This window comes from Haliotis rubra, unplaced genomic scaffold, assembly GCF_003918875.1.
Source record: "Haliotis rubra isolate DU_JTF1 unplaced genomic scaffold, ASM391887v1 Scf532, whole genome shotgun sequence".
NCBI lineage: Eukaryota > Metazoa > Mollusca > Gastropoda > Lepetellida > Haliotidae > Haliotis > Haliotis rubra.
The window spans coordinates 623,863-649,525 of NW_025767227.1; the positions used below are offsets into that span (position 1 = coordinate 623,863).

Genomic DNA, 25,663 nt, shown 5'->3' on the forward strand with positions numbered 1-25,663 from the left:
CTTCATTCTTCACATAATAAAATTCATTTCATCACCATTGCCTTGTGTCGTCTTGAGCAGCAGCCCAGAGCCGAACTGCATAAACACGGCTACATACACATGTTGGGAATCGCACCCGGGTTATGAGGAATTATGAGCATGTGTTCGGCAACCGTTGTCAAATATTGATCACAGGAATTGGAGAAAAGATAAACACATATATACATAAAAAGACAAGTCAACTGTCTCCATGAAAATAACATGGGAACATACGGTACAAGTAAAACAGGGAATTGAATAATTCAGTAATGTTCCCTATAGGGATTAATGAGAACACAATGTTTCGATGCCATTTTACTACTAAGAATTTAGATCAGCAGCAAGGTCGTCTGTGAACATTTAATGTGGTTCACTGACACATTGGAAATATTTCCGTTTTCTGTCGGATCTTCTTAACTGATGCTTGAAGCAATTACAAAATCCTGGCGTAACAATTGATCACATTCACCACTCATGCAACCGACCTACTCCTATGGGTATGCCATAGCGAAGCCAGGAAACATATTCAGTGTGAACTGGCTTTCCACAAACCACCGTCATAGGTTTTTTGGGGTGCCCGAGGAACGCAAGTCTGCACACCGAATATACTGCACTTGTCTGAATAACGTATTTTTTTTCTAGATCCCTGACTTGCATAATCAGCCTTGATAAGAGCGTGTCAGGTTGACTGAAATAGCTGTGAGACACCCTCCTGTGGATCTAGCATAAACATCCTCGCGTAGAGCAGTCCTTGCCCTGCTCCTCTAGAATCAACACTTACACAGTCGACAGGAACAGTGTTGCTTATTAACAGGGAACAGGAACTTTGGTTGGGACGATTCCTTCTTCAGGATAGTAGCAAAGTCACTGAAGAAAGTCAGTAACAAGCGTTGATCAAACATACTGATCAATATGGAAGGTCAGCGGTAAGTATTTGTTCCACTTATTTTTCTGCGTCAATGCAATCTGTTTTTCCATATTAAACATATTGTCTCAGAATAACTCCAATTGGTCATGAATGTAGGTGCTTCTGTAACTAATCAAAGGAGGTACTAGTTAATTCGAACTCGTTAAATTCAGGAGAAGACAGCTGCCAAGGTATGCATTCCTTCAAATTACAACAACTTGGCTTTCACTCTTGTGCCGATGTTATCTATCTAAATACAACTGGCACTCACTTAACGTACAGAACTACGTCCCCTGCAAGGGCTAGGAACCACAAAGTCAAAACTCTGGTTCGACATTATATTAATCCTTGGTTTGTGGGCAAGATAGTCATTTGTTTGTAAATAGCACCAAGCAGGCTCCTAACACAAATGAATACAAACCGTCATAACTTTCAAAGCAGCGTTAAATCAAACCCAACCACTGATTCTTCATAGAACTCCCGAGATTCTGGACTACCGGAATGAAAATGGTCATGGATGGTCCTTCTACAAAAATGACGGCGTCCTCCGGACGATTGCCACTACCCCTGAGGATGACATGGAAATGATCCGAAAAGTTCAGAAATTTGAATTTAGGGACGATGACGTGGTGATAGTGGCATATGCAAAATGTGGTAAGACCTTGACAGATTTACAAAATTTGCTCAATTAATTGTCTTGTGGCAAATGTTTGCAAAATTGATGAAAAGAGTGAATGAACGTTGTTGAAATCTACAGCAAGATTGTATAGGTTCAAAGAGGCGTAAAACCCAATTCGGCACTCACACTATGCTGTCTATTCCGATCTCTTTAGGTACTCACTGGTTGTGGGAAATCGTCACTATGCTCAGGGCAGGTCACTCTGAGTACAACAAAAAGACAAAGAGGGTCGCCATGTTGGGGCCGGGGAAGATAGAGGAGGTTGATGAACTCCCATCCCCGAGAGTTCTAAACTCACATCTAAATTTCCGTCATCTGCCACAGAAGATGGTGGAGAAAAGGATAAAAACAATTTTCATCATGCGAAATCCCAAAGATGTGAGCGTATCTACTTATTTCATGCTCAACGGAGTAAATAACATCAAGTATAGTTTTGAGGGGACGTGTTCAGAATATCTGGATCTGTTCTTAGAAGGAAAAGGTCAGTGATATGTACGTGTTTTGGGTTTAGAGGAGTGATATGTACGTGTGTTTGGGCTTAGAAGGAGTGATATGTATGTGTGTTTGGGTTAAGAAGGAGTGATATGTACGTGTGTTTGGGTTTAGAAGGAGTGATGCGTACGTGTGTTTGGGTTTAGAAGGAGTGATGCGTACGTGTGTTTGGGTTTAGAAGGAGTGATGTGTACGTGTGTTTGGGTTTAGAAGGAGTGATATGTACGTGTGTTTGGGTTTAGAAGGAGTGATGTGTACGTGTGTTTGGGGTTTAGAAGGAGTGATATGTACGTGTGTTTGGGGTTCAGAAAGAGTGATATGTACGTGTGTTTGGGTTTAGAAGGAGTGATATGTACGTGTGTTTGGGTTTAGAAGGAGTGATATGTACGTGTGTTTGGGTTCAGAAGGAGTGATATGTACGTGTGTTTGGGTTTAGAAGGAGTGATGTGTACGTGTGTTTGGGTTTAGAAGCAGTGATGTGTAAGTGTTTTGGGGTTCAGAAGGAGTGATATGTACGTGTGTTTGGGTTTAGAAGAAGTGATATGTACGTGTGTTTGGGTTTAGAAGGAGTGATGTGTACGTGTGTTTGGGTTCAGAAGGAGTGATATGTACGTGTGTTTGTGTTTAGAAGAAGTGATATGTACGTGTGTTTGGGTTTAGAAGCAGTGATGTGTATGTGTGTGTTTGGGTTTAGAAGGAGTGATATGTACGTTTGTTTGTGTTTAGAAGAAGTGATGTGTACGTGTGTTTGGGTTTAGAAGGAGTGATGCGTATGTGTGTTTAGAAGGAGTGATATGGACGTGTGTTTGGGTTTAGAAAGAGTGATATGTACGTTTGTTTGTGTTTAGAAGAACTGATGTGTATGTGTGTGTGTGGGTTTAGAAGGAGTGATGTGTATGTGTGTTTGGTTTGTGATGCGTATGTTTGCTGCTAACTGAATGGTTGTTCAAAGATTTAACTAACGTGCTGCTTCTGACTTTGATTTGGTACTGAAGAGCTTTTAACAGATGTAAATTAATACTGGCTCACATGTTGCTAACTGAAATGTAGATGAAAACTGTCCAAAAAGCTGCTAACTGAATGTAAGCTTAAACTTTCCAACATGTTGCTAATTGAATGTAAGTGAAACTGTCTAACATGCTGCCAACTGAATGTTGATTTAGAAATCACCTTTCAAATTGAATGTAGGTTTGGGGTGTTCTCAGCTAGCTCAAAACTGAAATTCAAGGGGATTAAGGGGATTCGTTTCGAATGTGAGTTTAACCATTCTGATAAACTCTGCTGCCTAAATGTTGGTCATGCTGCACTCGGGCTGTAACCAAATGATTTCGGTTTGATTTCATCATTACTTCCATTGTTTCAGCTTTTGGTGGATCTTATGCTGACTACGTGAAGGATTGGCTGCAAGTGAAACAGGATCACCCTGATTTGCCAGTCTTGACATTGTTTTATGAAAACTTGAAAAAGGTTGGTAAATTTGGTATGTTAAAGGCTTACATGACAAGTGTCGGTAAGACTTAATGGTCATCTCCATCTCAACACATGGGCTCACCAGGTTCATTGTGAGCCAACGTCAAACATGGACGTATACTATACATCTGATGGTCCTTCAGACGTTGGGCCGATGGAAGGTTATGCAAAGGGAGCGGGGGGGATCTGATTTGGGGCAACTTCACCAGAACGGGCACTGCCCTGCGGTATTAGGTAAAGATCGATAACCCAAATTGTGTTGATTTTAGGATCCTGTCAAGAACATCAAAACGGTTGCCGACTTCATTGGATTGTCTGTCAGTGATGAACTGTGTGAGCAAATAGCAGAAGCGTGCAGCTTTAAGAAGATGAGAACGGCAGACGCAGAGCTGAAGGAGCAGGTATTTAATGTGTCCGACTTCTGGAAGAAAGGTCAACAAGTAGTCTATAGGAAAGGTGAGTGTACATATGTATTTCTCGATGTGACTTAGGTAACTTATAGCTTTAGGTAATCATCTTGTTTAAAGCACTCTCTCTCTCTAAAGTGTTTTATTGCTAGTTGGAGAACACACATCTGTTAGAGTGGGTCAAAGTATTTCAGTCCTTTATAGTTTTGAGAACTCATTTCAAAGACACTGTGTTAAAAATTAACCATTCTTGATATGGCAGGACATATTTTTTTAAAATATGCACAGTGGAAATTTATTGGCTTATATGACGCAAGGACGTGGTTTCAAGTGTGGCGTGAAGTAAAGGGTCGTCCATGTCCTGTAAGGCCGAGGAAGACAATTGAACGAGATCACCAAGTAATATTTCTTCTGGTAATCATGTCCAGTGTACTTGAATACTCAGAGATATATACTTTTGCATGAGTATCTGATCTTCTGTTACTGCCTGTACGCTTGCCTTACTTAAGCTCTTATGGATTGTGTGATGTTACTGTTTCAGGTGAAATTGGGGACTGGAAAAACTGGATAACAGTCTCTGAAAACGAGAGATTTGATGATGTCATAGAGAGAGCCTTTGAAGGCACAGGAATTGTTTTCAAGTATGATTAGACAACGGAAGTCACACCATGCCAAAGCTTCCCTTGACCAAAACCGATGTCGACCTGGCTGCTCTTTCGAGGGACGTGTGCGACAGGTTTCTGCTGTTCAGCGAGGTGATGACGACAAGGAGCTCGTCTTCTCAACAGATGAACACCGTTCAATTCGTACAAGTGTTTCCATGACTTTCAAACTTCACAATAGTTAATCAAAATGAAGTATCATAATTACACATTCTTCTGTATAAATATTTAATGAACTGTTTCTTCTGTGTAAATAAAATATATTGATAATCTACTTAATTATTTCAGTATCTATGCTCTTTAATGAATACAATATATGTTCTTTAACGAACAAAATCTTCTGTGCTAATTATCATCAATGAACTATGCCTAATGTGGATAGTTGACACATGGGAAATATTTCACTGGAGAATCCATTTTCTGTCGGATGTACTTTACTAATGCTTGAGACAATGGACGCTGAGATTAACCACCAGGCCAACTAAACCTACTTCGCAAGACAAAGAGGTTATCACGCGAGTGTGTTTTGGGATGGTTAATATCCTGCATTAGCAATAAATATTTAGCGAGCATTGGAGAGCTAAATGCATACTGTTTATTCCTAATATGAACCATCCCCAAACACACGAGTGTGATAACCTATTTTTTATGCAATGTCATTCTTACTTTATGATTTTAAAATAATGCGATTTCGATTGACACAAACCATGAAACTGAACTTGGTGGAATGTGCACAGACATCGATGACGTCACAAATATGTGCGTAGTAATAAGTTACGTCACAAGTTCGGTGACACAATTTTCTACTGATCAGTCAATTTACTGAGCCGCCTGCTGGGGATCTGGCGTAGGTATCCTCGTAAGCCTATGAGTTTCTATCATCGCTTCGTATTCCACTCCATCTGTCATTGCCAGACATGAATTTTCATGGATCAAATCACTGACAGTACCGTAACCACGGCCGATAGATGCGCGTGACGCCATGTTTGTTTATACTATGAAAGTAGTCACTCACTTTTGCATATGATCTCTCTAATTTGCATCGATATCCGTATATGACCCCAACGAATACTAAAAATATCCGTTGGCTTTATCTTGCCGAGGACGCTATCCATTGTATGATAAAGAGATATATCTGACTCAATGATATCCGTGCCTTGTTCTGACCCTGGGGCAAGTTTGATTCCGTCATAGAAAAATACGTTAAGAGACTGTACTTGTTGTTACCCTGCCTGGAGCTTGCAATTAGGAGGATAAAACAAAGACTGACCGCTCTCTCACTGATGTCCTGACGTTATTTTCCTTGGAATCAAGGAGTGAGTGAGTGAGTTTAGTCTTACGCCGCACTCAGCAATATTCCAGCTATATGGCGGCGGTCTGTAAATAATGGACCAGACAATCCAGTGATCAACAGCATGAGCATCGATCAGGGAAAATGGGAACCGATGACATGTGTCAACCAAGCCAGCGAGCCTGACCACCCGATCCCGTTAGTCGCCTCTTTCGGCAAGCATAGTCGCCTTTGTGGCAAGCATTTTCTACACATTTTATACCTGAATTCAATACGGCTTTTTATTAAGGCATTTCGCAAAATTCCATGCAAATTTAACATTTTTACACAAATTACATGAATCTCATGCAATTCAATGTGTAGTGTATGTTTGTTGCGTTCGGGCAAGTTGTTTCAACCCATTTTTTATTGAAAAAAATACAAAGGTACGATAAACGATAAAACATAATTTTGGTGACGTTTCTTTAGCCCGTGAGATTATTTAACTGATACATAAAGCATTTAAACGTTCTTGACATCCATACACCAGACAAAAGTAGTAGGTTACATGGAAACAAAAAAGCGTGAATCGAACCCATGTATTCGGCACAACGAGTGATCACGTTATCCACAAGGCGAACCCACCTACTCCTCTGGATGTCAGATCTTCAAACACTGTATGTGAAGCCTATCTTTAAGAGGATAAAACAAGGACTTCTCTCTTTCTCTCTCTCTCTCTCTCTCTCTCTCTCTCTCTCTCTCTCTCTCTCTCTCTCTCTCTCTCTCTCTCTCTCTCTCCACAAGGGGTTCCCAGGGGGCGCAACTCTGCTCAGCGAATGTACTGCACCGGCTTGTCATCCTATTACCGTGCCTCTTTTCGAGGTCCATGACCTGCATAAATAGCCTTGATATCAGTGTGTCAGCTTGAGTGAAATAGCCTTTAGGTGTCCTCCCGTGGAATTTGGCTCAACACCCGCGCGTAGTGCTGTCTGGCCCTGCTCCCCGTGAACCACCACTTCACTTACTCACTCAACGCTATTATTGCCCAAAAGGAACAGTGCTGCATAATAATAAGAAATTGGAACATTCCTACATCGGGATAATAGGATAATAGCCCAGTCACGGGAGGCGTACACGTTGCGAACAGTATGGAAGGTCAGCGGTAAGTGCCTGTTACCGCCATTAAGCTTCTGCAGCAATTCGGTGTTTTTCATTTTTACAATTAGTTAAGGGACCTCACATGAGTTGAGTTGAGTTGAGTTGGGTTTTGCGTCACATCGGCATTATTCCAGCCATATAGTGACGAGAACAAGTTTGCATTAATAAACATTGTAAGTACATACTCGGAATGAGTTTTATTTCAAAAACATATCTTCATTAAATTGTCATTTAAAAGCAGAAAAAGTCATAGCATCAAATTTAAAGGCAGGTAATTTGTTAGTCACATTTCACAGTTACAATTTATGATAGTTACATTTCACCGGACCTCACATTATATACTGGGGGTTGGGGCGTGTGATGATAATGATTTTAAGGAGGAGTCTCCCATTTTGTTCTGGTGAGGTAGCTGGGTCATCAGTTTTGTACACATGTCCCGGTAGTTGGTCTTTGATATTATACGTGGCATGCAGTACAAGAAGGTGAGGGGGCATTTTGTACATAGATATTAGGGGAGTCATTCACATTGTACATGCATAATTCACCATCACACATAACATACCCCCCCCCCCACACACACACACACACACACACTCTCTCTCTCTCTCTCTCTCTCTCTCTCTCTCTCTCACACACACACACACACACACACACACACACACACACACACACACCAGCCCCATGCCATTAATTACTTATGGGTGCCCATTGTTTTTAATCCCGACGATAATTGTGTTTAGCAGGTGTTTGTTGGTCTATTCCTTGATTACGTGCACAGCTCCTTTAAGCTAAGACGTGTGTGGATTATCTGTAATATCCGTCCCCACCGGCGACGCTCACTAAACAATTTGGCTCGGGATGAAAGGTATTGGTCTAAAATGTACGTGCTTGTGTGGCTTATCACTGATGTAAGCATCAATTCAAACTCTTTACGTTTGTGCACAAGCATAGATAAACATCCTACCAAACTGCAGCAGCTTGTCTTTCACTGTTGTATTCATATCATTTATTTAGATTCGACTGCACTCACGTACGTAGCACCAAGGAGTCCAAGCGGTCATATCATTCAAACCGGGGTAAATTCAAACCAAGCCAGTGATTCTTTGTAGAACTCCGAGATTCTGGACTACCGGAATGAGAATGGTCATGGATGGTCCTTCTACAAACATGATGGCATCCTCCGGATGATTGGCACAACCATTGGGGATGACAAGAAAATGATCCAAAAACTTCAGAAATTCCAACTGAGGGACGATGACGTCATGATAGCGGCATATCCCAAATGCGGTAAGACCTTGAGACAGATTAGCAAGATTAATATCTTTTTCTTTTTCAAAAATAAGTAAAAAATCGATCTGAAGCAAAATTGTTCAATTTCAAAGAGGTGTAAAACCTCATTCAGTGTTCACTCTATGCTGTCTATTCCGATCCCAGGTACCCACTGGTTGTGGGAAATAGTCACCATGCTCAGGACCGGTAACTCTGAGTACAGCAGAAAGACGAAGGAGATCGCCATGTTGGGGAATCCGCACTTTGAGCTGGCTGATCAACTCCCATCCCCGAGAGTTCTAAACTCACATTTATATTTCCGTCATCTGCCAGAGAAGATGGTGGAGAAGGATAAAAACAATCTTTATCATGCGAAATCCCAAAGATGTCAGCGTATCTTCTTATTGTATGTTCAACGGATTCAAAAACATCTTTAGGTTTGACGGGACCTATTCAGAATATCTGGATCTGTTCTTAGAAGGAAAAGGTGAGTGATATCTGGGTGTGTCTCGGTCCAGTTCTGACAATCTGCTAAGTGAATGTGGATTTAAACTGTCTGACGTGCTGCTAACTGAATGTAGGTTTAAAACGCCTGACATGCGACCGAGTAGATATAAACTGTCTGACGTGCTGCTAACTTAATAGATGTTTAAACTGTCTGACGTGCTGCTAACTGAATGTAGGTCTCAACTCTCTGACATGAGGCAACTGTCTGAAGTTTTGGGCTTCAAGCATTTGAATTGGTTTTAATGCTCCGACATGCTGCTGGCTGTCCTCTTCTTTCCTGATTCAGATACATAGTGACTAAATGTTTGTTTATGGCGTTTTTTCATCATTTCTTCCATTGTTTCAGTTCCCGGTGGAGCTTATGCCGACTACGTGAAGGATTGGCTGCAAGTGAAACAGGACAACCCGGATTTGCCTGTCTTGACATTGTTTTATGAAAACGTGAAAAAGGTTTGTAAATTTGTACTGTTAAAACCTATTGGACCAGTGTCCAGACTTAATAGTCGTAACTGATAACCCAAATCGTGTTGATTTTAGGATCCTGTTAAAAACATCAAAACGGTTGCCGACTTCATTGGCGTGTCTGTCAGCGATGAACTATGTGAGCAAATAGCAGAAGCCTGCAGCTTTAAGAAGATGAGGACGGCAGGGGAAGAGGTGAAGGAGGGGCCAGTTAATATGCCCGAAATCCGGAAGAAAGGTCACAAATTAATCTATAGGAAAGGTAAGTGTAAATGAATATTTCTCGTTGTGACTACACACACAAGTAAGAGAAGGTCCAAAGCATTATGTTGGTTTCTGTGAAGACACACGGACCAGAGTAGGTCCAGTCATTTATTGTTTGTTGTGATTCTTTACATGGGTTAGAGTAGGTCCAAAAATTGTGTTTCTTGTTGTGAGATATATGTTAGAGCAGGTTCAAGGATTTCAGTGCTGAGGACATGCATCAGGTAGAGTAGTTCCAAGTATTTCATTGCTTGCTGAGTGGAAACGCATAGGTTCGAGTAGGTCCGAGAAATTAAATGCTTGCAGTGCACATATATAGCTTAGAGCAGGTCCAATTATTTCATTGCTGTACAGTTTTGAGAAATGATTTCAAATACGACAGTATTAAACGTTAACTTTTCTTGACATGGCAATAGATCAATTTTCAGAAAATACACAGTGACAATTTATTGCCATGCATAATGCAAGTGATGTCACGTGTGTCGTGAAGTAAAGGATCGCCCATGTCCTGGGGGACTGAGGAAAACCATTGACCAAGACGGCTGAGTACTAATTCGTCTGGCAATCCCATGTCCCGTTTCAAAGGCATACGGCAGCAATGGAGAATGAATAACTTACTTACTTAAAGGGCCACTGATCCAGAGCGATTATGGTTACCAGCCAACAGTCTAATTACGAAACCTAGCTGCAAACTGGTCAGCCTCTGCTCCCTCGACCGTGACGGACACGGGGACTGGGCTACTGTCCACCTTATCAGATGCCATTATTTGAAAATATCCCCAGTAGTTCTTGTCTGATTGTAATAAAGTATCGCAGCAGTGTAGGCTTTTTCAGATTTTCAAATGTTTCGATGGTATAGTGACTGATCCAGTTTGATCCTATTTCTGTGTTTTTTACCTCGATATTTTACCTCGATATTTAATCATGTAAAAATATGATGTCCAGAGCTACAGATAGCTTTTTGGGTCATTGAGTTATGTACTCGCGTGTGTTCATTTCAATTGGGTATCTCCATTTTCCTTAGAGTAACCAAATTAATTGTACTCAACTCACTTAAACTCATTTGGGTATTTTGCCATTTTCCATTAATTATAAAAATATAATAAAGTTTAAATGTTAGTGTTTGTTATTTATATTTGATCTGTAATATGAGAAACGATAAGAAAGACTGCAACTTGTCAAGTTCGTGTCCTGAAATAGAACCTCTCAATATACCTCAGTTATTTTATCTATCCACCGGTACGCAATATATGATTTCATATTTTCGCGTGTACGCATGTCGGATCACATTTATTGACTATTTACGAAAAATCAAGCGTAATTGTACGCAACAGACTTAATAGGAATTGGGTTTTCACATAAATAGTTGCGTAATTTACGCAGATACGCAGCTTGTCTGTACCTCTGGATGTCTATTACGTATGCTATGATATCAAAACACACATTTGATATATTTGAATCCATAAACTAAACAACCCCACATTGCCATTTCAAAATAAATCTGAAATTGTACTTAGGTACATAGGTATATATAGGTTTTAACTAAGTACACAGCAACTGCTTATTTGTATTTCTCATGAAACAATGAAGTTCCGTTCGTATCCTGAAAACAGTGTCGGCCCACTTTTTTCAGGCAATCAAACTTGCATGCAACACAGCGATTACTACTCTCTTGCTGTAACCCTTGTTTGGTGGTAAACCTACACATATTATTTGTCATCATTCACTTGATGGTCAGTTAATGAATTTATAACAGGTATAATTAGTGATAACACCACTCAGATTACCCGACAAAGGTTCCCATTTGGCATTTCTTGTGTCTGGAGTAAATACTCATCATTATAAATTGAGGTCTGATGTGGCAAATGTATTACATCTTATGTAATATGCGCATGGAAGTGCAGTAAGAGGAATTATCAGCTGAGTTACAAAACAAACATCGATCAAAGGATTAACCGATAACACGCCGATTGATTAATTGCTTTTATCCTGCACAGCGGATTTGTCAAAAGGTAGTGTTTATGTATGTAGATTTACTAATCTATACTGAATTACACCCTGTCGTAAAGGCTTATTGTAAAAACATGTCCTTCCCTCAAAGGATTAACCGCCAATACATTGATTGATTGCTCATTATTGGCTAACTAAATTACTTTTTTAAAGAATGGCGGACATCATGCAATTAGTTGCCAGGTGGGCTATCTTGGGTGACCAATGGGACTATACACCAATGTGAAAAACCTGAAACGATAGGTCACTTTTTCACATATTAGACTGTTAAAAGACACATGACATGGAACAGGATACTTTGTCAGTTGCAGATGAATGGCATATCATTCCTTTATGTGGATATTGTTGGATACATTCCCCGAACAAGGTAATAGCCTGATATTGTTGTTATAACTTTGGTCTGTTTTAATTTTAATATTTGCATATTGTTTTTATTTATTTGTTATGGCATTCAACAGAATCATTTATTTGTTTGCCGTGAAGTGTAATGAGACAGACAACATACACTAGGTCGCATTTAGGGCGTGTGTGTGAAATATGATACACGTTGGCAATCTAAGATGTATAGATATTACAGTCATGTTATAAATTCACTAGATATAAGCAGATCGTGTGCATTATATTATATTACAAATATGATAATAAACTAATTAGGATTATAAGACAAAATATAAAGACGTACAGTGACTTTGCTATTTCAGTCCGAACATTGTGTACAACTGGCAGATGGTTAAACTTAAAATGTTTTCATTTGTTATCAAAATAATGCCATTTAATACAACATTCAGATTGACTAGTAGTGAACCCGAGCACACTACTCTGCCCCAAGACTCCCTAGTTAGCCTTCCTTTAAAAACAAGGTCATAATTATATCCGGCTTCTCACCAAATTCAAGGTCAAACAATTTCTTAAATCGAATTCTCCATCCATTTACGTAAACATTTTTATCAAGTCAACATTACTATGAAATCAAAATTTCAAAATCAGCATTTTTATCAAAGTGACTATCTTTTTATAAGAAACCAAATTATTCATCAAAGTCTACATAATTTTACAACAAAATCAACATAAGATTATCGAGTAAAAAAGGATTTAATCTTTGCTGATCAGTCTATACTTATACTATCAATTGCGCATGAGGGTGGCGCAGCAGAGGTAACGAACCAGTCATTAATTCTGGGATATCATCCGGGTACTCACTGGAGAAAAACAACAACAAAAGCAACAACCAGTCCACGGAAATTGCTCTGGATCAGTGCCCCTTTAAGAACTGGTTATATTAAGGCCCGAAGACTCAGTCATATATTTCTTGCTTGAGTACCCGGTCTTCTATTACTGCATGTACGCTTGTATTACTTAAGGACTTATGGAAGTATGTAATGTTATTGTTTCAGGTGAAGTTGGGGACTGGAAGAACTGGATAACTGTTGCTGAAAACGAGAGATTTGATGACGTCATAGAGAGAACATTTGAAGGCACTGGAATTGTATTCACGTATGATTAGATTAGCGTATGATTATAAGGTGATCGTAATAACGTCGTACAAAGTAGACGTGAAATATGATTATTATCTGCGACATGATTTATCCAGTGACATCTGGATGAAACGTCAAGCTGGGACAATGTGCCCACAAAACAAAAGAACATAATCAGAAAGAATCTCGGATGCAACATCAAGTTCTGGATTCTGCTACAACGAAAGGACGCTGCAAATGTTACCCATCCTCTGTAGTCTTTCGCTAATATACAAATATATTGTCACAGTGACTACAGTCCGTTTGAGACAAAATGATACCGATGAATTACAATCTACTACATCTCGTTTTTCTCCCTGTTCCTTTAGTTGCCAATGCTCCCTTGTAACAAACTTGGAGAACGCACAAAATAAGTGATGACCGTTTCTTAAACAACTTTTCTATTTGTGTGACAAAATTATGCACTTTTTCTACAGTTGGTCTGTTGTTTTATTGCAGTCCGCGTTGGTTTGAATCCTATATGTCTATTTGTTTTGTGTTAGATTGCAATTCATCGGTATCATTTTGTCTCAAACGGACTGTAGGCGAATGCTACCCAATTAATGTGGCCCTCTTCTTATACAGAAATACATTGTTATAGGAACTATGCAAAAGTAACCCAACTTATTCATAATTCACCTGATGAAGGGGTAAAGATATACTCCGAAACATTGTGTTCCTCATAAAAAGAAGTTGGCATCCAACTCTCCTCCCCGGTGAATTCTAGTATAACAAAGAGACATATGTTTACTTGTCTGTTTACAGAGCATTTACCATTATTCAGTAACAAAAATGAACGTTTTAGAAAAAGGCATTGACAAAGTTTATCACATATTTTTCTAAGTTGATCACATGTGCAGGAAGAATAAAACATACCAAACATGTTTTGCATGTCTGTTAATATGGTTCGGGTGACACGCGGCTTTACAGCATTTCACTTTACATTCCGTAAAGCTCGAACAAAGCATTTCCTACATGTGTGCTGCTTTGATGAGTGAGTGAGTGAGTTTAGTTTTACGCCGCTTTTAGCAATATTTCAGCAACATCACGGAGGGGAACACCAGAAATGGGCTTCACACAATGTGCCCATGTGGGAAATAGAACCTGGGTCCTCGGCGTGACGAGCGAAAGCCTTAACCACTAGGCTACCTCACCGTCCCGCTCCTTTGATGAAACCAGCGAGCCTGGGTACAGTGCTGTCACGTAATCAGGCGGCCCCTCGGCCGAGCACACCATGGCAGTTTCTGGCATGGTTAAACCATTTTACATCAGTCACCTGACCAGCCGTGAGATTTATATTTAATGCACATAAAGATCAATAAATGGTTAACGGGACACGGGAGTCTGTGAGTGAGTTGGGGTTTACGCCGTTTTTCGGCAATATTTCAGCAATATCACGCAGGACACCAGAAATGGGTTTTACACATTGTATCCATATCGAGAATTTAACCCGGGCTTCCGACATGACGAGCGAACGCTTCAATCACAAGGCTACTCGAAGTGTATATCGGAACAAGCATGAGACCCTGATAGTGAGAGAAAGGGGTTGAAGCCCATTCAATGATATTCCGGTTAAGTCACAGCACCTGAATCACGTTACGCCGCTAGGAAACGTAGGGCGAAGACGTTTGTTTACCCCTGTTGCAGTCTAATAAACCGCATCATAGTTCACTATCGGAGGTACTCGGGGAGAGACAGTTGACTTTGCCCGTCGATGTTTAGTCGAGTGCATTCCCAAGGTGCGCCGGCGCTGTAAATTAGGTCACTGTTTTATCGTAGCAGCAAAGGATTTACCCATGGCCACAGTCATGCACAAGACACTGCCGTGTTCAGGTACTTGAATGTTGCAAGTAATCGTCAGTGTCAACTCTGTCTAAACACGTGACTGGGTTAATAGCAAAGTCATGTGAGGAGTACAAAGTTGAGTAAAGAAGGAGGTCAGTTTCAGGCATTGATATTACATGTACTGTCTGACATGGAAGATCACGAGTAAGTACATGTTACTCTCAAATACACTTCAGCGACAATGCAGTGATTTTCATTCATTCACGATCACAAATGTGTTGAGTAGATGCTTGGTAAACTACGCCCCAATTTGTGGTCACGTGTAATGGCTTAACCTACTGGCCCGTACAGGATTGCGGATTGGTGAATCATATGAGGGTTTCTGAATAAACTCTCTTAGAGTCAGGCACTCTAATCGCAAGCACACAAAGTCATCGATCTAGCCCACTTAGCCGTCTGGAAGTCTAGATCAGGCACTTTGTGTACCCCTCTGAAAAGTGTAAATGACGATTAGATGCCTGACATTCAGAGTGTGGGTTCGAATCCCGGATGCAAACCGACAAATAGATGTGGGCATATGTGGGCACAGATAGGACCTTATGTCAAGTACGCCGAAATTAGGCTACTACACTTTGTTATTCAGTATCATTGTTTTGAATAATAGTCAGCTCAACACTATTGACACTCAGTTGCCTATGGAGTAGCTATTAAAGGTTCATGCGTCCCTTGTCAACCAAAGTTGACCATAATTTGGATCCTTTGTTTGTGAGCACCATATCCATTAATACTGGTAGCATCAATCAGTAAACGTCTGTGACCTGTGCCAGGCTTTCTCTAGCTCTCACAAACCGTCATAAACATCAAAGCGGCGTTAGATCCAACTAATTCGCTTTTTCCTCAAAGAACCCCCGAGATTCTGGACCACCGGAATGAAAAAGGTCACGGATGGCGCTTCTACAAATGTGACGGCATCCTCCGAAGAATTGTCACAACCCCGAAGATGATGTGGAAATGATCCGAAACGTTCAGAAGTTCAAACTGAGAGACGATGACGTCATGATAGCGGCTTATCCCAAATGTGGTAAAAACAAAGATTGTCTCAAGACGATATTATCTTTTAGTTTACAGTGTGACAGAATGTCATTGAAAGCATGGTCCCGTGTTCGGCAGCATACCCTCGCAGGTTGTCAGAGGAATGCTCTTTACGAAAAACGAGTCCAATTCACCCGCACTACTCATATCTGTCTATTCTGATCGGAAAGACTGCATAACTAATCAATGTAGCATGATGGTCAAACATTGATTACGTTGAAACGTTTCACAACAAAATGGGGATAGGCATGGAACAATTCTGTGCCAGACTTGGAGAGTTTTTACGTGTCCTCGTTTGATAGTGACTAAACTCGCCGTGTACTGCAGTCGAGGCTACTCGGTAGCTTAGTTATGGCGGATTTAGCCGGTTCATTGTACGCAGTCATAAGACATGCAGAGAAATATGAACCTGAAGATACTGAATTTTATACACGGATCTTGCTGAAGAAACTGGACGGCAACGACGTTTTCCTGAAAATTATGTTGATGTTTATGCATGCTCTAATTTACGAACTAAATTATATATTCCGATCCCTCCAGGTACCCATTGGTTGTGGGAAATCGTCACCATGCTCAAGGCAGGTAACTCTGAGTACAACAAAAGCCGAAAGGAGATCGCCATGTTGGGGATGCCGGAGTTTGAGCAGGCTGATGAACTCCCTCCCCGAGGGTTCTAAACTCACATCTATATTTCCGTCATCTGCCCGAGAAGATGGTGGAGAAGCAGATAAAACAATCTTCATCCTGCGAAATAGCAAAGATGTTAGCGTATCGTATTTTAACATGGTCAACGGAAGCAAAGGAACTTTTGGGTTTGACGGGACGTATTCAGAATATCTGGATCTGTTTCTGGAAGGAAACGGTGAGAGACACATACATACTGATATGATATTTTAAGAAGCAGTGTAATGTCTGAGCCTGATGGTATATTAGGCTTATTACCGTGTATTAATATCTTTAGAATGTTCTGATTATTTATATTCATTTCATGTCAGTGTGAGTTTAGATACAGTGTCTGCATGTTGTTTGTTTACTGAATGTGGGTTCAGATGATCCTGCCTGCTGTTCTGCCCGAATGAAGGTTCAGATGCTCTGACGTGTGGCCTGGTTGCATCACTGCAACATGTGCTGGAATATGCTTCTGGACAAATAAATACAAAAAACCCCATAAAACAAATAAACAAAAATAATCCTTGTATGTGCATGACGCTACATAAATGACCCCTTCCATGTTCCAGTAAGCGGTGGTGATTATGTCGACTACGTGAAGGACTGGCTGCAAGTGAAAGAGGACAACCCGGACTTGCCAATGTTGACATTGTTTTATGAAAACTTGAAAAGGTTTGTAGTTGTTTTACTCAACAGGAATTAATGATCTGTTTGGTACATAGTTGGAGTGCTTGTGATACGTGTTGAATCCAAAGTAGAAACAAAACGTTAACCGGGAATCAGTCCGTGAAATATCTCGCTTTGAAATCAACAAAAAGCAAAGAATTATTTATGTAATGAACTAGGTATTCTGAAAATAACAAAGTTTGCAAATTAATGCAGATCTGTACAAAATATTACAGTAGCAGTGCAAATTAGAGCGTAAAAACGGAAAGTAATACCCACCTCACTGCAACAACAGTCAAGTATCCAAAATAGGGCTAGGGACCGCATATAACGAAGAAAATACTCCACAATAAGACTAGGTACCGCATATAACGAAGAAACGACTCCAAAATAGGGTTGCAATATCCTGTAGAACTTTCGAGAACAAGTCTATAAATAGCACACAACAACTTCTCGGAATAACAACATGTGCAATGTAATTACATTATATGGGATAAGGGGCATTGTCAGATGAATGCTAATGCCCGATTACACTTGCCTGTAGCTCATCTATATGCACATAAACTGTTACACGTATAATACATTGTCAAATCGCAGATGGTACCGGTATTAAATGTATGATCATCGAATAGCCATTTCGTTATCATTTTAGATTCTAGCTAAAGTGAATACTTCCAATGGATGGTCAGTTCCCGGATATAGGCTCTACTATCCCTGTGTTTATAAAATCGCAGATGGTACCAGTATTAAATGTGTGATCATCGAATAGCCATTTCGTTTTCATTTTAGATTCTAGCTAAAGTCAATACTTCCAATGGATGGTCAGTTCCCGGATACAGGCTCTACTATTCCTGTGTTTCTAATATACTACTGGCTTCCCCTGTTAATGATTCTGTCTATCATAGGCAAAGTTGTGCTAAACCTTTACTGGCTTCACCGTGTTATTGCAGGCATTTCCTCATACTGGTATATGTGCCTCTCAATCCTTATTTTTGTTCATCACTTGCTTGGTTGACCCCTTCAACAAAACGTCGCTCTCACTGTAACACACGACTGGCGTCCCAAAAGTAGTCGGCCTAACTGTACTAAACGCCAAAAGAAACGTTACCCTCCTTCCTTAATGACGAAGGTACCTATATTCAGTTGGCGTTGTGATGCGTGGACGTCAACTTTTGGTCTGTCTACGGTGATCCTAGTCTGTCTGTAGCGCTGAATATGTCTTATAACTGTGATATGGTGGCATCCGAGGGCGTTGGCGACAGCATTGTTTGTCGACAGCATCTGCGCCATCCCAATGGCTCTTTCTCTCTCTTCAGCTGTTAATCGTGGAATATTTCTCGTACGTGTGTATCATATCATGCATTCTAGTCTATCTTTATAGACACATTCTACACGTGAAATAGATGCATATACGGCTTGAATATTGCTGCGTTTTGGCGATTGATATTGCTATGTGTCAACAGAAAATGGAAAAATGTTACTTTGCAAGCAAAAATGTTAACACAGGTAATTTTAGATGTTCTTAAACACCTTTCACAATATCAAAGACGCGTTTTACTTGTTTTCACTCATGCAAATCAGCAGAAAATGTTTTAAAAGACTGAAACTATAGGAATGATTCTTTTACAATTTCACACACTCTACAACAGTTGTTTCTTGTTTTGATAGTTGAAAATGGTGGCTTTAAATGATTTATTCTCTTTCTCAAATGAGAATTATATTTCAGCCTTTATGTTGGACTGTTATTGGTTTATTTCGGCATGGTCGAAAATAGGACAATTTAACTCTTCTGAAAAGTTGCATTTCACCGAGATATGAATGCATTTGAGAAATGTTTTCGTGATTTGCATAGAACTGTGTTGTTAAGCTTTCTTGTAAACTAATATCTTCTGACATATCTTTGATAGTTTCATTAAGGTAAGAGGGTAACGTCTCTTTTGGCGTTTAGTGTATATTCTCTATGTCCAATGTTAGAAAAGCTTCCATTTTATTTTGAAGGAATCATGAGCAAAGCCTCATTAAAATATCACAAATGTGAGTAATGTGGTTAACGAGATATTAGTCATGACAACACATTGGGATATACTAGTTCTGTAAAAATTGCAGAAAGTGAAACAATGATCTATAATTGTGTACCTCTTGGCATGGATAATGGTATGCACTCAGATAATATCATATATATAATATGTTCAGTATAGTATTGATGACGTCCCGTCATAATCAACATAAAAAGACTTGGATTGCTTGATTTATATTTAGACAGGGCTGTTTTTAAAGGACACATCCATTTTAATCCATCAAAAAGATTGTGTCCAGATATTCAAGCTGGCACTGTTTACAATATTTTGAGTGCTGACATTTGTGTGACTATTCAGTATTCAGTTTGGATCCTTGGCATCATGTATGAATACGTGAAAACATTAATAAATTATGTCCTTATGATAAAGTCATCAGCAAGGAGTTGGGTAGTGTCCCCAAAACAAGCTCTTTCAGTAAACATCATGGGGAGCCACTTTAACAAGCGATTGTAGTTTCAAATTGCAAAGGGTTTTCCCCAAACACAGATTTCCACTATTTAGTCAATATCTTGGAGAAATAGGGATGGGTGAGTCCTACACCTCCTTTATCGATCTGCAACATGAGACGATTAAAACGTACACAGCATAATTCTAAATTTCCTAATTTTTGGAAATATGGTGATGTCCAAGATTAAGATTTCACCGGGAATGGTATCGCGTAGTGCAACGGTAGGTGTGTCCACGAAGTTTGATGGGTGTATTTTACCCACACTGTATTGGTTTCAGGATCCTGTCAAGGAAATCAAAACGGTTGCGGAGTTCCTGGGAGTCTCAGTCACTGATGATCTGTGCGAGCAAATAGCAGAAGCGTGCAGCTTTAAGAAGCTGAAGGCTGCAGATAAAGAGGTGAAGGAGGGTTATGAGGGATCTTCCGAATCCTGGAAGGAAGGTCACGCTGGGATGTATAGAAAAGGTGAGATCAATAATAGCCTTGTTTATTTTAGACATATATCACATGAGGTTAGTTAGTTTGTAAGTTCATGAGTTAGTAAAAATTTAAAGTCACATCGGTAGTATTTCAGTAAATCGTGACTAAAACATGATTTAAATACATGATAAATACATTCAAATTATAAAACAGAGGGCAGTAAATATGGAATATCACATAACCAGAATTTAAAACCAGCATCTAAATCTAAAAGTGGATTTCTAAACAACTAATAATTAGATCAACGTACTAGGGACCATGGGGACGTTTATAGCACTTTGGTTGTCTGCATGGACCCCAGCCGGATTTACTAGTCGGATGTTTAAAGGAACTTTAAATGTTTTTCGACTTACGTACCCCAACAGGAGGACCGGGCTAGAATTGATCTTTAGTAACCCATGCTTGTCGACAGAGGTGACTAACGGGATCGAGCGGTCAGGCTCGCTTGCTTGGTTGACACAATGCATGTCATCGGTTCCTAATTGCGCAGATCGATGCTCATCCTGTTGATCACTGGATTACCTTGTCCAGACTCGATTATTTACAGACCACCGCCATATAGCTGGAATATTGCTGAGTGCGGCATATAACTAAACTCACTCACTCACTCACAGGAGGACAATACTTTTACACTACTTCACCCCCTGTGAGGATACAGCCACTCACTCAGCTGCTCAATTAAACTACGAATTATAGCATATTTATCTATTTACAAACCATTTATCAAAATTGATGTAACAGTTTAATTCAATTCCGTTTTAAAATGCAATACGTAAAAGATAATTAACGTATGATTACATAAATACATAAACTAGTATGTAAAACAAAACAGTTTAACAATGGAAGACGATACAATATAAAACCAGGCTACAGACTGCCAACAACAGAAGGTAGACCACCATATTAGGAACCATGGGGACTTACAATACATTTGCTTCCTGCATGTACCCTAACTGGATTTACACCATCCCTTCATCTGTTGAGCTTAGGCAGTCTTGCAAGAATTAAAATATCACACATTCTACGATTAAAGAGAGTGGTATGTTTAAATTGACTTTCAATGTGTTGGGACTTATGTAACCCCACATGAGGACAATTTTACAATACTTCAGCACCCTGTGAGGATACAGTCACTCACAATCTCAGTTTTAAACTACCAATTTTTGAATATTTATCTATTTACAAATGATTTATCAAAATTTATGTAACAATTTATTATTTTTACAAATTCAACATTGGTATATTTATCCCTTGTGATGGAAAAATCAATGCAGTTAAGCAGGACATGCTTGACCGTGATTCTTTCATCACATGGGATGCAAAACGGAGGGTCTTCACCTTTCAATAAATATTCATGTGTACATCTTGTATGGCCAATGCGACATCGTCGCATGATGACCTCTTCAAATCTGGACTGAGAACCCAAATAAGTGCAGTCAATTGTTGGTTTTACCAGATGTATTTTATTGATACCTACCTGATACCTACCATGATATGGGTGTGCCACTTCTTATGCATTAGATCGCGGATATGTGATCTACTCACAGCTTTAGAATCTGAGAATGGAATATGAAGTGGTGTCACAGATATGTTGAGTGCTGCCCTACCTGAAATGCCATCATGTCTGGGCAACCAACAGTCGTATTGGCCAGTAGCAAGATATTTATATAATTCAATTTTTCGATTAAAAGTGGATATCTGCAATATACATTTTTGACCTGATTGCATGAAAGGAAGTCTGAAAAGATGATACATTGTTTATATTTAGGATGTTTTTAATATATTTAAGATCCGTTAATATGGCGTTTGCTTTTGCTGTAAAAATAAAGCTGGTATCTGGTATTCCAGACCATATTATTCTGGACCCAATGACCACAATCCTTGGATCCATCTGTAAAAAAAAAGGATTCATATGTAACAGATTTAATTTTTATTGATTAAATTCTTGTTTATATGGTAGTTCATTAGTTTCTGAGTTTTTTAAATGTTGTCAGTGTTAGGTCAACTTGTGGCCTCACTAACTGCCAAGGAGGAGAAGAAAGCATGTGGGAAGGAGATATATTATCCCGCTCAATGCCAGCAGCAGAAAGGAAAGGCCTGACTCTCATTCTTAGAGTCAGAATAACAGACGACCTTTTCTTGTACAGATCCTCATAGAGTGGATTAAAACAGTTATATGCCGGGTTGGACTGATTAGAGTGCATTTTAGTGATATGGTGCAAAGAGATAGTTTCATACGGCGTTAGTTATGAGAAGGCTCGTCTGCTTCAACGTAAAGACTGTCAATAGGAGAAGATCCAAGACAATTAAGTCTTATGCCTTGGCGGTGGATAGAGTCAGGTATTATGAGATTGCTTTTGCAGGCTCCACCATGTATTGTTACGGTTTAGAAATTGCCATGACAAAAGGTTTGTGAGTCCCCTTGAACTGGCAAAATAGAACACAGACAAGTTTAGGATATTCAATAATATATTAAATAAACAATAAACCAGGTTACAATTAATGACAGTACAAATTTCTAATACAATACTGTTGAGTCACAGATATAAAATATTTGGTCATAAAACTAAAATAATAATTAAATGTCTATAGTTACCACAGTCTTGATTCTGGTCGATGTACTGATTGAAGTTTGTTGACGGCAGTTGAGACGAGGGGGCCGGACGATGTTAGCAGACAGATGAGCGTAAATCCAAAGCAGTCCTCGATATCGTGTCGAACATCGCAGCAACCAATCCTCATATACCTATCACACAGTTCTCGAGAATTATAGCAGTAGCTACGCCTAACTACTATTTAGGTCACACTACGATCATGTAGAACTCACTCGAATGAACGCCACAGTCCCATGCCGGAAGTAGCAAAAAGGAGGTGTTTGCAAACATTTCAAAAGATTTATAGCTTGCTGTCTCCGTGCACACTCAACTAAAAGAGCGCCGCCTCAGAGCCGTGAAACATTTGTCACCTCACCACACTTCAATTGCTTTGCATACGGCGAAAGGGTTCATTTTAACGGAAGTTCATTTTTTATTCAATAACCATAAAACATGCCCAAGAATAAAATGCTGTGGAAGAGAAATATCAGATGATAAAGTTTTTTGAAAACATTCGGGAATGTATGGCAAAAGGTGGTGGTGTGTGGTCTTATGCTTAGAGCCCAGGTCAGAAACCAGGTGAGGTGCAACTTTGTTCATGTTTAACAGCTTGACTCCTGGGAGATCAAATTTTAGTCAAGCGACTTTCATTAATAAATACCACGTAGAACAAGGAATCAAAACTTGTCATCAGGAATAGTGGTGTACAAAGTTATAAGGGCAAATGTTTCTTACAAATACAAACTTTGAATTCGACATTTTGAGAATGTTATGTAACCCTCTTGTCTCAAATACTTAATGTGAACATAGACAAAGTCCCCTCTTTAATGAGACAAATATTTGGTGCTGCTTTGTCAGACCCAACAATACATCTCTCTTTGTTATTTAAGGGCTTTGAAATCCAGCACAATAGAGGAACTGACATGTTTTGGAGACCAATAAATGGCGATGTTTATATTTCAAATGCTGTTTAAAGTAGTAATTTATTCATATGGTAGGAGGATGTTCAAGATATATAACTATATTTCAACAAATGACGATGATTGTCATTGTCAGCTTAGGGTACGGCATCTGTTTGTATGACTGGTATCAGTGCAATGAATCTCGGGAATAGTAGAATTTACAATGTCAGCTGACAAGTCGACGTTTTGCAACAAGCTAACTGACTGGAATTATATATGAGAAAAGGAAATTGATGGTGTTTCCTGAAATGAGAAACTAATTATAGACGTTTTCGGACACAGATTATGTTACTGCAATGTAAGGCATCTTGTTGGCCATTTTCATATTTAAGAACATGCGGCGTTTGTCTGAATTAGTGGAGTCGGTTTCTGTTTGGGCCAAACGTTTCAAAGGAATATCAAGAACTGCAAACTCGAGTCAATATATTAGACTCTTATTGTTGGCAGACCGACCCATCAGCAAAGATGAACTCGATTAATTACTTTGACTGATACAGAATATAGTTTTGTTCTTGCTTTGTGAAATCCCAATGGATCCTGAAAGAGAGGCATCAGTTATTTCAAATGAATGGTATCATTTGACCTTCGTCCTTTCATGTGCCCACACAGGTAATTTATTGCATGTTTTGAAGCCGTGACCACATATCTCGCCATACCATCACTCAATGGGGACTTAATAAGATAGTGCTTACCTGAGCACTCAGGTATTACTTACAAAAGAACTTAAACAAGCTTTATAGTAGACTTATGGAGCTAATCTAAAATTTGGAGTGACAAAATGATGTCCAATGCATTTCCCTGTTATCACTTGTACTATCATTCTTCCCACAGAGGTTACTTGTCATATCTTCCTACGAACCTCTGTTCCCAAATTGTTTCAGATGAACAATTGACCAGTTTATGCATATGTATATGACGTAATTCATCTTTACGTAAGTGCTTAAGGGATGTTTTGTTTCAGGTGAAGTTGGGGATTGGAAGAACTGGATAACAGTTGCAGAAAACGAAAGATTTGATGATGTCATAGAGAGAAGATTTGAAGGCACAGGCATTGTATTCACTTATGAATAGCTAACGGGTTATAATGTGATCATGTCTAGATGCCTTCGTGGAAACCTAAAGTGAAATTGGCGACATAGAAACGTGAAGCGAATCAAACAACTTATTATTATAAAATGAGCGTGGTATGTGTTCGACGCAGTTTCCTATTTCCGTTTTATCACTGAGGGTCAAATTAGCCTAACTGACCAACTCGTTGAAACCGTCGAGCGAGCAATGGCATAGTGCAGACAAAGAAATGCATATGCACAGAAAAGATCTTGGAATCAAACCCATGTTCAGCAAATCAGCTAATATTTACCGTCATTACTCTGCATAATGATATGCGGCTCCTGAGTTGAATGGGCGACCAGTGCCTCCAGACAGACCACGATGCAACTATCAAGTATGATTCTGCATATATTTATATATTGTATTTGAGTATTGTTTATCATTTGAACACGAGAAATAAACATTAACTGCCATCACACCTTATTCATTATATATAGTAAGGGTTTGAGAGAGTTTAGTTTACATTGCTTTTAGAACTGTTTCAGTTATATCAGGTTGTGACGTGGTGATTTTAAAGGAAAGCTCGAACTGCATGTCCAAGACGTTTACCACTCTGGTTACCCAGGGTACGGTGTTGACCAGAACACAACACCCACCGATGATTGAACCCACGACCAGACCTGAGGGTCGAAACTCTTACCAGTCCCAACTGAACACCCTCTTAGTGGATATATAATAATATATGACTTC

At 39.5% G+C, this 25,663-nt stretch overlaps 2 protein-coding genes across 2 annotated transcripts; both read left to right on the forward strand.

The window, feature by feature from the left end:
- Positions 1-672: 672 nt before the first annotated feature.
- Positions 673-4,966, forward strand: LOC124253112 (sulfotransferase 1B1-like). Its single transcript, XM_046686825.1, has 6 exons — positions 673-944; positions 1,401-1,579; positions 1,759-2,085; positions 3,460-3,563; positions 3,836-4,022; positions 4,515-4,966. Exons 1-6 carry the CDS (start codon positions 931-933, stop codon positions 4,622-4,624), a joined length of 921 nt encoding a protein of 306 aa, XP_046542781.1. The 5' UTR covers positions 673-930; the 3' UTR covers positions 4,625-4,966.
- On the forward strand, positions 4,642-25,389 carry LOC124253133. The gene is given in 11 exon segments (XM_046686850.1): positions 4,642-4,728; positions 8,173-8,350; positions 8,498-8,684; positions 8,686-8,819; positions 9,186-9,289; positions 9,377-9,563; positions 12,970-13,076; positions 16,507-16,828; positions 17,205-17,306; positions 20,104-20,292; positions 24,825-25,389. Coding segments are annotated over 11 exon segments (1,707 nt in total). The 3' UTR covers positions 24,935-25,389.
- The last annotated feature ends 274 nt before the right edge of the window (positions 25,390-25,663 follow it).